The sequence below is a fragment of the Colletotrichum acutatum genome (assembly GCF_030867785.1).
Source record: "Colletotrichum acutatum strain CBS 112980 chromosome Unknown BDZ83scaffold_25, whole genome shotgun sequence".
NCBI classification, from domain to species: domain Eukaryota; kingdom Fungi; phylum Ascomycota; class Sordariomycetes; order Glomerellales; family Glomerellaceae; genus Colletotrichum; species Colletotrichum acutatum.
The window spans coordinates 201454-214961 of NW_026849019.1; the positions used below are offsets into that span (position 1 = coordinate 201454).

The following is a 13508-nucleotide window of genomic DNA, read 5'->3' on the forward strand; positions in this document are numbered from 1 at the left end:
AAGGCGTCTAGGAGACGAGGGACAGGTTCTGAAATTACTAGCAGAGAGCGCTATACATGGGCGGCGGAAGCTTCTTGCATTTACATGGCGTGTAGGCGTTTGAGGGCCCAGGGAAGGGTAAAAGTTTTCCACGTCCAGGAGATGGGCAGTAACGGCCGAAGGGACAGGGTATCATGGACCGGTTCATACATGGCCTTTGACGAATTGCTGTAAACTGTGTCTTTTTTTTATTGGACGGATGACTAGGAGATTGCGAGGAAGTGCGTGATAGAGCCAGAGATGGGTCTTGATGCCGAGATCAGCATTATCAGCAAGACCCTCGCAGCGGGTCTCATAGAGAGATATCAAGTCTAGGAATTATTTTTGGCACACTTGCCTAGTCGAAGAAAAGTAAAGTCAATAACAAAAGCCGAGAGCTGCGCACTGACTGGTGAGGTTAGATGATAGAGGATGAAGTAGCACTCGGCGGCTTTTTGCTGGTGAGTGGATATGGAGTCGGGCAATGTGATGGTGAGCGGTCAATCAAGTGATGATGCTACGGGATTGTTCCAATATTAGTTCTTTGCAAGCGGCTTAAAGGAGCTTAAAGTGACGGTGACGGGAGGATTATTGGGTCACGTTGGTATAATGTGGCTTCCTCGTAGCCGCCGGACCATGGAAGGGGGGTAAAGTGAGGAGTTCCAAGACCGGGGGGTTAGTCAACTTGCAGAAAGTGGAAGTCTAGGTTGAATTCCATTGGTGAGTGACAGGGGGTCGCTCAGCATGGTTGTCGGGTGGGCACGTGGAGCGATCTACGAATTACCCTTGGAGACAGAGATGGACTGGAAAAGAAGGAGAACAAACCAGGGTCTGGGGATGGGGATTCTCTGGCTCCCCTTTGATAATAGAGGAGGAGTTGTCTACGCAGCATGGGAATACAGCGAGAGGCCGGCGTTTATGGGGATTGCCGGGCAAAGGTTGGCGATTGGCTATGGGTTGTTTAGACCAAAGGTCGGGAAGACTAGACAATACCGCGGCAGTGATTTAGTGACGTGCGGCTGAAGGGCCGGATTTAGATTTTGATGATGACATGGAGTAGGTACATGGGACGCGAGGCGGTTGTTTCTCGTTTATCGTTCGGCTGAGGGCCGCGCAGGTCACAGGTCGCAGGTCAGCGCCCCCCCCCCCCCCGGGGGATGAGTGAGAAGCGAAGCACCGATGGAGGGGGAAGCGGCAGTTCGGGCCAGCGGAGCAAAAGAGGACTTTCAAAGATGTGGATGTTGAAGGTTGCGATTTTATGCCGAGAGGGAGGTAAGTGCCGGGATCTTGGCGATGTAAGGTACGATGAGGAGATTTTCTTGGATGGGGGAGGAATACCTAGGTGTTGCTGGGCTGCGAATGATGTGGTTTACGAGGATTCTTAGTTTAGCGAGGAGATGGAGAGGAGGCGTCCATCCGATATTCTTGTCAAAGGGATGACAAGTGACTTTTACGGTGTATGAGAAAGCGAGGTTTTTTAGGGACGGGGGTTGAATGGGCTAGTCTAGACCTTGAAGCTTGTTCGGTATCGGTGCATATCGGGGACCGGCGAGTTTGTAAAGTCCCGGGACGGAAGAACGGGTGTGTATTCGGGGTGCGGTGCTTGGCGGAACCGTCGGCATGTTGTGGGAGTTTTGGTGTAGGATGGCAGATGGATGTGATGTCATCTCGTGATATCCGTCTGGTGCTTTTCGTATGAATGGAAAGGGGGGGGGGTTCTGAAAATGTGACGATGGCAGTGCTAGTGAGTTGTGAAATCGACGGTTTTTATCGCGGGGTAGAGGAAAAACTTCCCTTGGCGGGTGTTTGGCTGGGCGAAACAAAGTTGGTGATGTTCGTATGGAGGAGGGGGGCTGAGAAGAGGGATGGATGGAAGATGACGCAGGCGACAGCTGATAAGGAGGGGGGTTACCGTGGAACTCGCGAAGCTAGTAGTCGGGATAGGAGAAAGAAAAAGCAGGTTTTGGCGGGTTGTTTGACGGTTTCGTGTGGTTGCTATCAAAATGGCGGAATGATGGGATGAGGCTCGGCTCACTCGGGTTATACTACCTTACCTCCGTGCTGTTGTGCATGAACTGAAGGAGAGGGGATGGGAGGGGGAAGGTGTTAAGTGACGTGCTTCAGAGTTTTGGTGTACCACACCATTGGGAGGAGGTGAACAGTTTAGGTAAGGTATGCTGAGTAGGATAGACAAGCTGGTTGTGGTTGATTACGAAGAACTTCAGATGAAGGCGAGGCGCAGGCGCGGGGAAAGCTGCCGGTGGGTGGTGGTGGTGGTGATGGGAGGGAAGTTTAAGGCAAGCTCAGGTGGTTGGAGGTTCGTTTTCTCGATTCTATGTATGTGTGAGTTGTCTGACTGACAAGATCTTGGCAAGCTGTTTGAGCCAAGAAAGATACAAACCGCGGCGAAAGAGAAAGAGATGACGATGCTTGTGCTTAGTCTTCACATGATCTCGATCGCGGTACGGTATAGGATGATGGTGTGTAGTTGAGATGACAATGTCACAAGATGTTCGAAAAAAGAGCCAAGACGAGGAGTTGTGGCTTTTGCGACGGATTCGAGGGAAACTTTCTTTGGCTTTCTTGTGTTTTTTCTGTCTGTTATCGAGTCGGAGATTTTACAATTCTATAGTGTCCGTTTCTTGCCTCTTGGTCTTATTTTGGTGGTGTTTCTCATTTGGTCCTCGCCTACCTCACCTGGTAGGTCCAGTGCGCATACATTGAATGTATCCTCGACAAGAATTGCTTCCAACGGTAACGGACAAGAAGAGCCCAATACGCCAAGCTCCTTGGCCCCGTTTCCAGTTGCCCTCGTCAATGACTCTTCCACTGTCTTATTTTCCTAACAGGCTACAGAACACTCTATCTGTATGCAACTCGTCTCTTCTTTTTTTCATCATCGCAAATCTCGATGAGTGACCATGAGATTGATCGACTGCCAAGCTTCTTTCGTCACAGCCCGACAACATGGTAAAAGGTGGAGTGAACGAAGGGAGCGGGGAGGGCAATTTATCTCGAGCGGCATCTCGAGACGAGACGTTGTCACCGCGAAAAGGTTTGTTCTCCTGGGGTAGATTGAATTGGATTGCTCTTATTTTCCCGTGGCCCTACAACCACTACCGCAAGTTGAAGTCCTGTCACGGCCAACCTTCAAGTAAATTGAGTGAAGCTTAACACATTCCCCACGCCCATTGAAGGTATCTTGGCATAGCCATAACGGCGAAGAAATTAATTTACTTCCCGCCCGCCACACTAGCGGTTCCCTCTTTTGGCCAAGCCCCCAATTATCCCGAAGCGTTCGGACTACAGAAAAAGTCAAGAGAGAGATAGAGAAAGTAAGCGATGGTTGTACGAATACTTTGCGGTGAGCAGTTACGCCAGAGTTTGAAGATTGTGGTGCCATTGTTTGGGCGAAAGAAAGGGAACCCGCTTTACTCAAGTGGTTCTTTGTTGCATGTTCTTTCGACGTTGACGATCCTCGTTTACGTGTTTACCGTGACGAACGTCGGTAATGCCCCCCCCCTCCCTCCATTCTTTGTTCCTGCGTTCCACAAAGAACAAAGAAGTTCGCCGTTATTGGCGGCCACGCCTCCCACGAGTTCGCCATCGAGCCGGCTCCCACATTGGAAACGGTCAATTCCACCCCTATTCGAGTGTCTACCCAGCAGGCTGGCCTCACCGGAGCGTTGGGTGAGGTAAGTGAAGGCGACGCAGGGGAGAGAGAAAGAAAGAGAATGCCATGCGGTGCCACGCCATGCCACGCCACGCAGTAATCTATTTTTGCGACGCTGGCGAGAACGGCGGGCCCGCGCAAGGTTCAAGCAGGAGATCCACCTGGCACCATGGGATCCTTGAGATGGGATGGGAAAATCATGGGATAGGAGCAGAGCAGCACACAGGAAGAACCCCCCACAATCATCATGCACGTACACCCCTGCACCGGCACACAGCGCCCACCCACGTCGATCCAAAAGTCGATCCCCGCGCTTCGTTAGAACGACACATGATTGGTCTGTTGCGTGCAGGCGGCCAGTGACAGATTGCTGAAAATAGCAGCTAGCCGCCCAGAGGGACGGGACATGGTGAGGCTAGAGCAGTGATGCAGCTGGGAGAAATTCTACGATTGGACGAAATGGAATGAAATCATGAATCTCATAGCAGAAGCTCAACAAGCAGGGCGGACAGACGGCCTTTTTTTTTTCTCTCTCTCTTTCCTTTGCAGGATAACTCCCGTAGTTCAAATGACTGTTGTCCAGGGGGAAAACGCATGCGCTCGCAGCGTTGTATCTGATCTGGGCCGTATCTTGGGTCCGGAGAATAAGGCAGCATTCGGAATTGTTAATTCGCTCTTTCAACTCTCTAATCTGATTTATTTCTGGAATTCTTATTTCTCCTCTTCATTTTTAGGTACGGGGACGCGGGTATGTCGTGTGATGGAAGTGCAGTAGCTTCTTTTGAGGGAACTCCGTCCCTCACTCATTTGCCTTCTTGACTCTTGATTTAGAACATGACTGAGGAAACTAGACACTATCTCGCCCAGTCTTATTGTTCAGGCAAAGTAAGAGCAAAGCAGGCTTTACCGGACGGCATGGAGTCGTATGCGTAGGTCATCAGGTACTTCGAGCTTAGCTCACCTCACCTATCGGGGACAACGGCCGACGTCTCTCTCTCAACTTGAACGGCCGGCCCTCACAATAATTAGTATAGCTCGGGTTATGGTGCTGGGTCAAGGGTCGAGAACGCGTGGTATGGCTGGCGGCACGTTTGATGACGGGCTGAGATAGATGACAGGCGGGGGCCCTCTCGGCTGCTGTTTCCAGGCTTTCCCCACCCCTCTTCTTGCTGCTTCTCTTTCACAGTTACCATCCCTCACTCGTGTGAGTGTCTCCCACATTCCTTGGCAGAAAGCTCGTTGTCGCCTTCGCGTGGATGTCACTCCAAGTCCAGGTTCTAGGTAGGGTACCTGTGTGGAGGGGACGGGAAGGGCATGATGGAAAGGTGGTGCTGCGTGCATGGCATGTAAACTAAAGACGAGAAAACGAGGAAGATCATGAAACAAATCCTCGCCCACCTATCCATAGCTCCCCTTTTCCTGCGTACTCTCTTCGCCGCCGTCCGCCCTCCCCTTTGGGAACCCCTGCTTTTCTCCGTAGGTTACCCCCCTGGGGCTTTACCATGACCATGACCAAAAAAGCCGGAGCCACGATGCGCACGCGGAGCCCCACGTCGTCCAACAATGTCATCTAGAAGAGACGGGTTTCATCTTTCTTTGGCGCTGAATGAGTAGCCCACGCACCTTACGTAGTCGACGGTAGAGTTTCCCTTGTCACATACGCCACGCCACGCCACGCCAAACCTTTTTTTATCCCACTTTTTCGATCTACCTCTTCCATGTCTTCCATGTCTCCCATCATCGTCACCGCCGTACAGTAGTATTGTATGCGTTCCATGTCCCTTTCTCACTGCATCTCTGTGCGATGGGTACCTCGTGTGGTGACCGTTGTGGTGTGCATTTCCAAGGTTCCTAGGCACCTCACCAGCCGGCATCTGCGGGGGGGAAGGAAAAGAGACGACCCATGTCCAGGGTACCTATTCGTAAGTGTCGGTGGGGTCAACGTCCGAGGTATCTTATCCACACCTCGTGTACAAAGTACATCGGCAGATAGCTGCTTTCCCCTTCGGGACTATGGATTACTTAGACCAAAGGAGGAGGAGGAGGCGGCGGCCACACGCCCACCTCATTCTTCCATAAGGCTGTTTTGAGTTGCATCGCAGCAACAACGAGACGGGCTGACAAGGGGCTCCTCCTGCATACGAGTGTGCTCTTCTGCGTCTTGTTTCAGATTTTTTTTGGTAAACCCTTTTAACCCTTTTTGGGGGGGGGGGGGGGTGATACCTGCAGGTTGCCAACACGCCGGTTTTGTTGATTGATATAACATCATCCATCCTCCCCCTCTCCTCCAAGATGTACAAAGTTGTTCAACAGTAGTATTTTGGTGTTTGTGTTTCCTCAACATTCGCGCAAATCTAAGCCTGGCGCTCAGTGTCTCCTTATCACACTCTCTTCGAATAGTTCCTTTTAAATCTTGTAACTTTCATCGACCTGGCGTCACATATTTCGGCTATTTACTACAACATTGTTCCACATCGACGACGGAAAGAAAATTTATAACAAACCCCCATAACAACGCAATGGATCTCAAGAGTCGCATCTCGTCGCCTCTGGAGGCCGGCACCTCCATTCTCGATGTCCAGCACTTGCCGCCCCATCTCAACGAGGCTCTCGAGTACGCCTCCAAGCGCCTCGCTAGAAAGGCCCTCCACGTCACCCTCGTCGTCGCCCGCCGGGAATACCAGCTCCCCACCCTCCTCCCTTCTTCGGCCTCCTCTTCGGCCTGCTCCTCGGTCCTCTCCTCGCCGACAATGTCACCCGTCCCGGGCTCGGCATCCAGCACCTCCTCCGTCTCGTCTTCGTCCTCCCGCTTCAACTTCTCCACGAAATCGCCCGTCTCCTCCTTCAAGAAGCTCGTCCGCACAAACACTGGCTCAAGCGTCTCTTCCGTCTCCTCCGTCTCATCGGCCGGCAGCAACGCCCCCGAGAGCTTCGTCTTCACGCCATCCTTCCTCATGGACACCAATGGCCCGAGACTGAGGTGGCCCCTGCCGCCCGGCATCCCCCTCTCGCCGCCGCCCATGACGCCCTCGACGGCCTCTTCCACCATCACCGACGCCAGCGGCCCCATGTCACCCAACCCCTTTGGCATCCGTCTCATCCACGCCGACCTGCTTACAGACAAGCAAGAGAGGACTCTGCGCCAGACCATTGATCGGGCAGAGAGGAAGTTCCGCATTGGGTACGCTCCTTTACTCTAACGACAATCCCCTTCCTGCCAAGCATCCACTAACACATCTTTTCTCTTCAGAACAGAATGGCTCCCACCGGTAGTAGACGGCTCCGCCTGCGGTTTAACGAGCAGCCTCATCCGCCGCTCCATCGTCCAAAACGAAGTCCTCTTCGCCTCAGAGGGCCTCACCCTCGTCTCCCTCGACCGCCTCTACACATTTAAGGCCGCCCTCTCAAGCTACTCCCGCACAAACGCCCCCCTCCGCCTCGAAGACGCCGTCGACGAGCTCCGCCGTCTCGTCCTCTCCCGCGCCGGCAACAAGGTCGCCAAGGCCGACATCCTTCGTTCCTACGACTGGCTCAGCGTCACCGACGTCGCGCTCGCGGACGTCGACAAGATGTACCGCAGAGCCTACGGCGGCCCGGACAGGGTAGGCGCCATCGAAGGCGTCGGCGCTGCGACGCAGGTGGCGAGGACGGTGAGGGAACTCGAGCGCGAGGTCGACGAGACGCTGGCTGGCACCGTGGCCGCAACGGACGACTTCATCCGCATCGCCAAGCCGCCTTCGCCGCCAAAGGGCCCCGTCCTGAAGCTGCAGACAAATTTTGACGTCCGGAACATGGTGGCTGCGCCGATGGAGGTCGCAGAGGAGGACGAGGACCTCACGGCCCGGCCGGAGCGTCAGCCGCCCGTGTCCATCTGGAGCCCCGTCTCCATCGCCGAGGTGTTGCACGAGGACCGCCGCAGCCAATCGGGCCCGATGACGCCCAACGGCTATGATGATATCTCGCCCATCACCCGCGGCGAATGGGGGTTCCTCATGGGACCTGCTGGTGTGGGCGGCGGTCGCACTGCCCCTGTCATGACTTGCTGAGCGGCGATTTTCTTCATTTTCTTGCTGGATTTTGAATTACGTGAAAAGGATGTAGGAGCGGTTTGGTGCATTCCTCTGTGTGTGTAAGATAGTTTTTGTTTCTCTTCAAGTGTTACGACCTTCACGAGTACATGTTTCTTCTTATGGGGATATCAGGTCTGGGCGATGCCAGACATCATGTACATTACCTGCATTAAAATGGCCAAAAGGGCAATAGCCCCTAAAATTCAGACAACACAAACTCTTTCTCATCATAAAGATCTCTCATCATTTCGGGTATCATACTTGTGCGCGTGGCACTCTCTACCATCCGTAGCGACTCGACGCCTCCTTCCTGTTGCTCTTCCCCTTGGCGAAGCTGTCCTCGAGAGCCTCGCGCTGGTTCTGCACCTGGTTGACGAGCTGTTGCAGGCTGTGCTTGCCCGGCGCAATGGCCCGCACGGGGTTGTGAATCTGCTGCTGGCCTGCCGCGCGGATCTCCTCGTTGTGTCTGTACTCCTGGTCCGTGTTGAAGTTGATGACCCTCGACGCTGTCTGTGGCGCGGCGCCGACGTTGCCGCCCTTTTGGCGGCCGAATAGCTCGCGCCTGGCTGCCGCTGAGAGGTTGAGGTCGTTGGCGATGGTATCGAGGGAGTCGGACGTGTTGGGCGCCGTCGTCGGGGCCGTGAAGTGTGCCTGTGCTGCGTAGTCTGCGTAGCCGTTGTCTGCTGCGACCGGCTGTTCTGTTTCGAAGAGAGGCTCGTATGCGCCGCTGGCTACTGCCGTTGTGGTATCTGTCGATGTCTCTTCAGTCTCAATGGAGAACAGGGAGACCTTCTTCGGCGCTGGTGCCGGTGCTGGCGCGGGTGCCGCCTCCGGCTGTAGAGTCGCAGTCGGTGCGGGCTTTGATGTCGTAGCTCCTGGTGGAATAGAGTTCACCGTCTTCTTCTTGGGCTTCCTAGCCACGGAAAGAGGCTTGAACATCATTGGCTTTCCCACCAGCTTAACCTCGTCCGCAGGCTTCATCCCCTCTGGTATCGATGGTTGCGCCTGGCTTTTGGGCGGGGGCAGACTGAGCCCGCCGGCTCCGGAGCCTGGCAAGCCATCCGCGTCTGATCCTCCTCTTTCTCTGCTAAATCCAGGTTCAGCTCCTGTCTTCAGTTGGAACGCTGGCCGCGACGAGCTGCTGCCGCTGCCGCTGCCGCTGCTTTGCGCCGAAGCAGCGGCCTTTGCAGCAGCGTTCTTGGGAGCTGGGAGGAAAGAGTTGAAGCCGCTGAATCGACCACCACCGTTTCCCGTACGCGCGCGCTTCGCTGGAGGTTCGTCGTTCGGGAGGGAGCTCTTCGAGGCTTCTGGTTGTGTTGATGGCAGACTAACGACGATCTTGCCTGGGTTCGAACGGTCGACGACTTTCTGGAATGGCTTCTTGCCTGTGGCAGTGGACGTCGGCTTAGAGACTATTGGCTTGACAGGTGCCTCGTCCTCTGATCCTGATGATTCTGAGTAGTCGACCAAGCCCATCTTCGTTGAATTTCAGGTTGTTTCGGTGGGTATGGATTAGAGCCGGAAAATGTGTCGATCGCAAATGTGAAGTGCTGCAGGTCAACAAGGTGCAAAGTGCATCACTGCAAGGCTGGTCACCTAGTCCAGGACCGTGCGTCATTGTCGTGCACGAGCCACATCTTCAACACTGCTGTTTCACAAGGCTGAGGGAGGTACGACCGCATCTCACGGCTACCCCTCGGCGGCCACTTGCTTCCTTCTCCTCACATTTCCCACCCGACTTCCTTTGCCATTCTGTGAGCTGAGCTCGCAATTATGTTCTTTTATCGATCGCGGGCGTGGCTTCTTTCGATCTGACAGCCCTTGGGATGATCCGTTACTGACCATTTCCTTTCATTCCCCGTTGACCGGTAGCTGCCCATTATGTCGGTCATTCAGAACGAAGAGTCAGTGGACATTCCATTCTACAGCCAAAAGGCTTGGCTGATTGTTACTTGAACAGGCTAGTCGCGTATCAGCTACGCTGCGGCTATCTCACTGAGATCGCCGATGGAGTAGGAGAGCGATTGATCACCCTTAATGAGGGGTTCATGAACTCCTCAGCTTTCAAGGCCGTCGCATGGCAAGCAAACCCCGATCTTGTCAAACGATGTTACTCCCCTCCGATTCCAACCGCGATTGCCTCCGAATATTTCCAAGCTCCACGACAGGCTGGAGTGACCCTTGAAGATGAGCCCGACGAAGCTGGAATGTTGACCGGGGGAGGCACCGATACGCTTGGTCCCGGTCTTGCTACAAGGAGAAGAAGACGGCGGGAAAACTTGGAAGATGACGATAGTAGCGATCTGAGCGATGAGAGTGATGACGACGATGCCGGCCAGCGAGCGGCGCAGCAGATCAAGTTCGCCAAGATGCCCGTCCGATCGAGGGCCGGCTCCAGTCCGATTCAGTCATCGCAAATCAAGCAATCCCCAGCCATGTCTCCTCGCGCAGCTCCCGGCGCACGTCGGGGCTCGCAATCTGCGTTGGAAGTCGTCAAGGAAAGAGCAAGAAGGGATACAGTGACCAGTAGCGAGGTATCATCAGAGAATGAGTTTGACGCGTCCGGTTTCCACAAGCAGCGAGAAGCTGCCAGAGCTGCGGCCAAGTCAGTCAAGCTTCAGGCTAAGATTCTGGAGGAACCCAGTCTTGGAATCAAGCGCGCTGGCACGCAGCTGCTACCAGAGGAGGAAGAGGATGATTCCGACGGATCAGACATGTCTGGCGCCTACATCGAAAGTATCGACTCAGCCTCTATTCTGGATGCCGTTGAGAACCCAGAGCCTCCTCCGCACAAGCAAGTCGTCGGAACGCCTCCCCGAGAGTTCACGAGAACCTCTACTATTCGAAAGTCGCAAGCGCCACCTCGAATTCTGCAGGCTTTACCACCGCCTCGTCCCATGAGTACAATTCGGCCCATGAGCATGATTCAGCCCAAGAGTCTGCTTTCTGCGGCTCTCAGGGCTAGAAAGACAAAGCCAAAGGTGCCTTTCGAGGGATTTGCGGCACTTTCTGGCCAGGGCGAGAACAATCCGATTGCCGTCCGCATCTACGCAGCCTTCTCCGAAAGCCCTACCAAACCGTTTGAAGTTCCCATCAGACGCATGGTGCATCATGGCGAGGGTGGTGATCGGCCTGTCACTGTGGCGGATCTCATTGGCCTTGCACTCTGGAGATACAATGAGGAGAAACGGCAGCCACCTATACCTGCCGATAAAGCCAATATAAACTGGTTCACACTGAGGATGGTGGAAGAGGACGGAGAGGTCGATGATGACTTCCCGCCCTTTGAGCGCAACAAGGCCTTGACGTCTTTCACCACAGCAAACAACCGAGCTGCCGGAAGAATGCGAGCCAACTCCAAGACTTATGATAACTTTGGATTGGTCCAAGCGAGTCAATCCGAGTACGCCGAAAACCAGAGTATCACTCCACAAGAGGAAGAAGAGCCGGCTGAGGAAGTCGACGAGGACTTGACTCCACGCAACACCCCGCAGCCAAATCTCAACTCGTTCCTTCCCGTCGCCACAGAGCCCCGCCCGAACCCCGTCACGAATACTACATATCGTCAACAGCATAGTATGTTCGCCGACGCACCTCAGGCGCCAGCCGCAGCGCCCAACACGAGCCGGGGTCAGCAGAAGCTTCTGCGCGTACACCTCCACTCGACCGATGTGGCTCCCGGCCAGCTGGTTACGCTAGACACTACGACGGAGACCTACATGGCTGAGGTGCTGGACATGGTCTGCCGCAAGAGACAGCTGGACAAGGCCAATCATGTCCTCAAGATGCCTGGCGGAGGTCCCGTCATCTTGCTTGACACCAAGGTCGCGGCAATCGGCAGCTTGTCGGATCTGGAGCTGCATCGACGCCGTTTCGCGACAGATGGCCCACTCGCCATGACTGGATCCCCTGGAAGTGCTTCGCCAAAGCTTCTCCCATTTGTGGGGGATCAACCTGGCCGCAAGTCCAAGAAGCCGCATATCATGGGAAGTCACCCGCTGGCTCAAGAGGCCATCAAGCAGGCAGAGCTTACCAGTGCATATCACAAGGCTTGGGTCGTATGGCGTTTGCGCACCGTCCGGATGATAACACAATCCGAAAAGCGATTTGAAATCGATGGAGAGTACGTGCACATCAAACCGACAACAAGAGATTCCAAAACGACCACGGCACACATTTCTCAAGTAATTGGATGCAAGGTGTCTAGCAAGCACCCGAACCAGTTCAAGGTGAGTTGGCACGCATATTGCTGGGCGGTCGCCGCACGACTTCATAAGCTGACTAGAGACTTCTATAGCTGTTCATCTACCGGGACACCGAGAGCAAGCGCTATGACTTTGAAGCCAAGTCGGTGGAAGAAGCGCATGAGATCGTCAACGAACTTAAGAAGGGAGTTGCACAGGTTATGGGCTGAGCACCTCGATCCGTCTTTGCATGATCTGATGAATACGGGCTGCATCACGTCTGAGCTGTCCTGTCCTCCGCCACAACACTATGCCACAACACTACGCCACGTATACACCGCCACACACACCAACTGTCCAGTGACGTTGCGGAAGAAGCGGCCTCGAACATTGGGATGGGCTGAGTGAAGATCCGCTCCAATTGCTGACTAGAACGGGCATTGGTTGGTCGGGATGAATCCGCCCTTGGTGCCGTATGCCGGACACGGTGATTACGCGTCACCGCCATTGGGGGTGGGTGGCCACCCTCGCGCTGCTTAAGGTACCGACGGTATTTTAGCAGGGGGAACTTGCTGCCCGACTCTTCGCCTTCCTCACATCCGGGAAACGAGAATTATGTAATATGTACCACGGCCAGAGGAGCCAGAGAGACAAACAGGATTGGGCCCCTTGGGGTAGAAAATGTGGAAAGGAATGGAGGAATTGGGGATGGTCTCTTTCTGGGTGTGGGGTACATGTCCAATTAAGGTTCGCATCCTGGCTTCTGCGTCATGCAGATCAATACGATTGGAGCCGCGGGCCGGGATGCTTGGCGCCGCGGTCGCGCTCCCTGCTTTGGTCGGGCTCGGCAAGGCTAGGCACATTTCGGTTATGAAGGGAAAGTCTGGGACACCTCAGGTCTGGACACAATGCCAGGGAGAGAGGATGATGGCACGATGGATGAGCGAGATGAGGCAATCAGAGGTCAGTGAATTGGGTGAAGGGGAAGGGGAAGGGGATTGTCGGTACATGAGCTGACACCTTTTCCTCCTCAGGTACCTACCTACCTTGCTGCAGGATTCCCCTTCTCTGGCCCTATCCTCTGTGCCTCTCTTATGACTTTAAGTACCTTAGACTAAGCAATCAAAAAAACGTATTTTCAAGAGAACTTGAAACGACAGAGAGGCGGCCGCGTCAAGGCTGACTACCTCGTCACGCTTATCTGCATCTTCTGCCTGCCTATCCTACGGAGTACACCGTTTATGTCGGGCTGACACAGCAGTCTCCGAATCCTAATTCGCGGTAGTCTCCCAGGCGAGGCGCGTACAACATATGCTTATTGTTATGCCTGGTGTAATTGCGTTACGCCACTTGGGGGAAGTGAACGGTCGGACAGAGCTCCATTTTATTTCCTAATCCATGGGTGCAATCACCCGAAAGACGTAGAGAACTCTGAGAGAAGAAGACCCAAAGTTTTTTTCTATGATGTACAGATATGTCCCGTACTCTTGTTCAGCGGAACGGTCCCATTGATACCTATGGCGAAGCCTCATTGATATCCTGTGCGAAAGTTTTTGCCTAGTC

The 13508-nt window shown here is 54.3% G+C and overlaps 4 protein-coding genes across 4 annotated transcripts; 3 read left to right on the forward strand and 1 right to left on the reverse strand.

Moving 5' to 3' along the window:
* Positions 1-2985: 2985 nt before the first annotated feature.
* BDZ83DRAFT_649682 (uncharacterized protein) lies at positions 2986-4624 on the forward strand (the record flags this gene model as incomplete). The annotated part of the gene is made up of 5 exons (XM_060510300.1): positions 2986-2988; positions 3275-3353; positions 3391-3526; positions 3575-3713; positions 4523-4624. 5 exons carry the CDS (start codon positions 2986-2988, stop codon positions 4622-4624), a joined length of 459 nt encoding a protein of 152 aa, XP_060367391.1.
* A 1586-nt stretch (positions 4625-6210) lies between these two features.
* On the forward strand, positions 6211-7737 carry BDZ83DRAFT_572698 (uncharacterized protein; the record flags this gene model as incomplete). Its single annotated transcript, XM_060504540.1, has 2 exons — positions 6211-6872; positions 6942-7737. The coding sequence occupies 2 exons, from the start codon at positions 6211-6213 to the stop codon at positions 7735-7737; spliced, it is 1458 nt and encodes a 485-aa protein (XP_060367392.1).
* A 303-nt stretch (positions 7738-8040) lies between these two features.
* BDZ83DRAFT_572791 (mitotic checkpoint regulator, MAD2B-interacting-domain-containing protein) lies at positions 8041-9237 on the reverse strand (the record flags this gene model as incomplete). The annotated part of the gene is made up of 1 exon (XM_060504551.1): positions 8041-9237. The coding sequence occupies one exon, from the start codon at positions 9235-9237 to the stop codon at positions 8041-8043; it is 1197 nt and encodes a 398-aa protein (XP_060367393.1).
* Positions 9238-9439: 202 nt separating this feature from the next.
* Positions 9440-12490, forward strand: BDZ83DRAFT_212353 (stress-activated map kinase-interacting protein). The gene is made up of 2 exons (XM_060501719.1): positions 9440-9665; positions 9722-12490. The coding sequence occupies exons 1-2, from the start codon at positions 9643-9645 to the stop codon at positions 12351-12353; spliced, it is 2655 nt and encodes an 884-aa protein (XP_060367394.1). The 5' UTR covers positions 9440-9642; the 3' UTR covers positions 12354-12490.
* The last annotated feature ends 1018 nt before the right edge of the window (positions 12491-13508 follow it).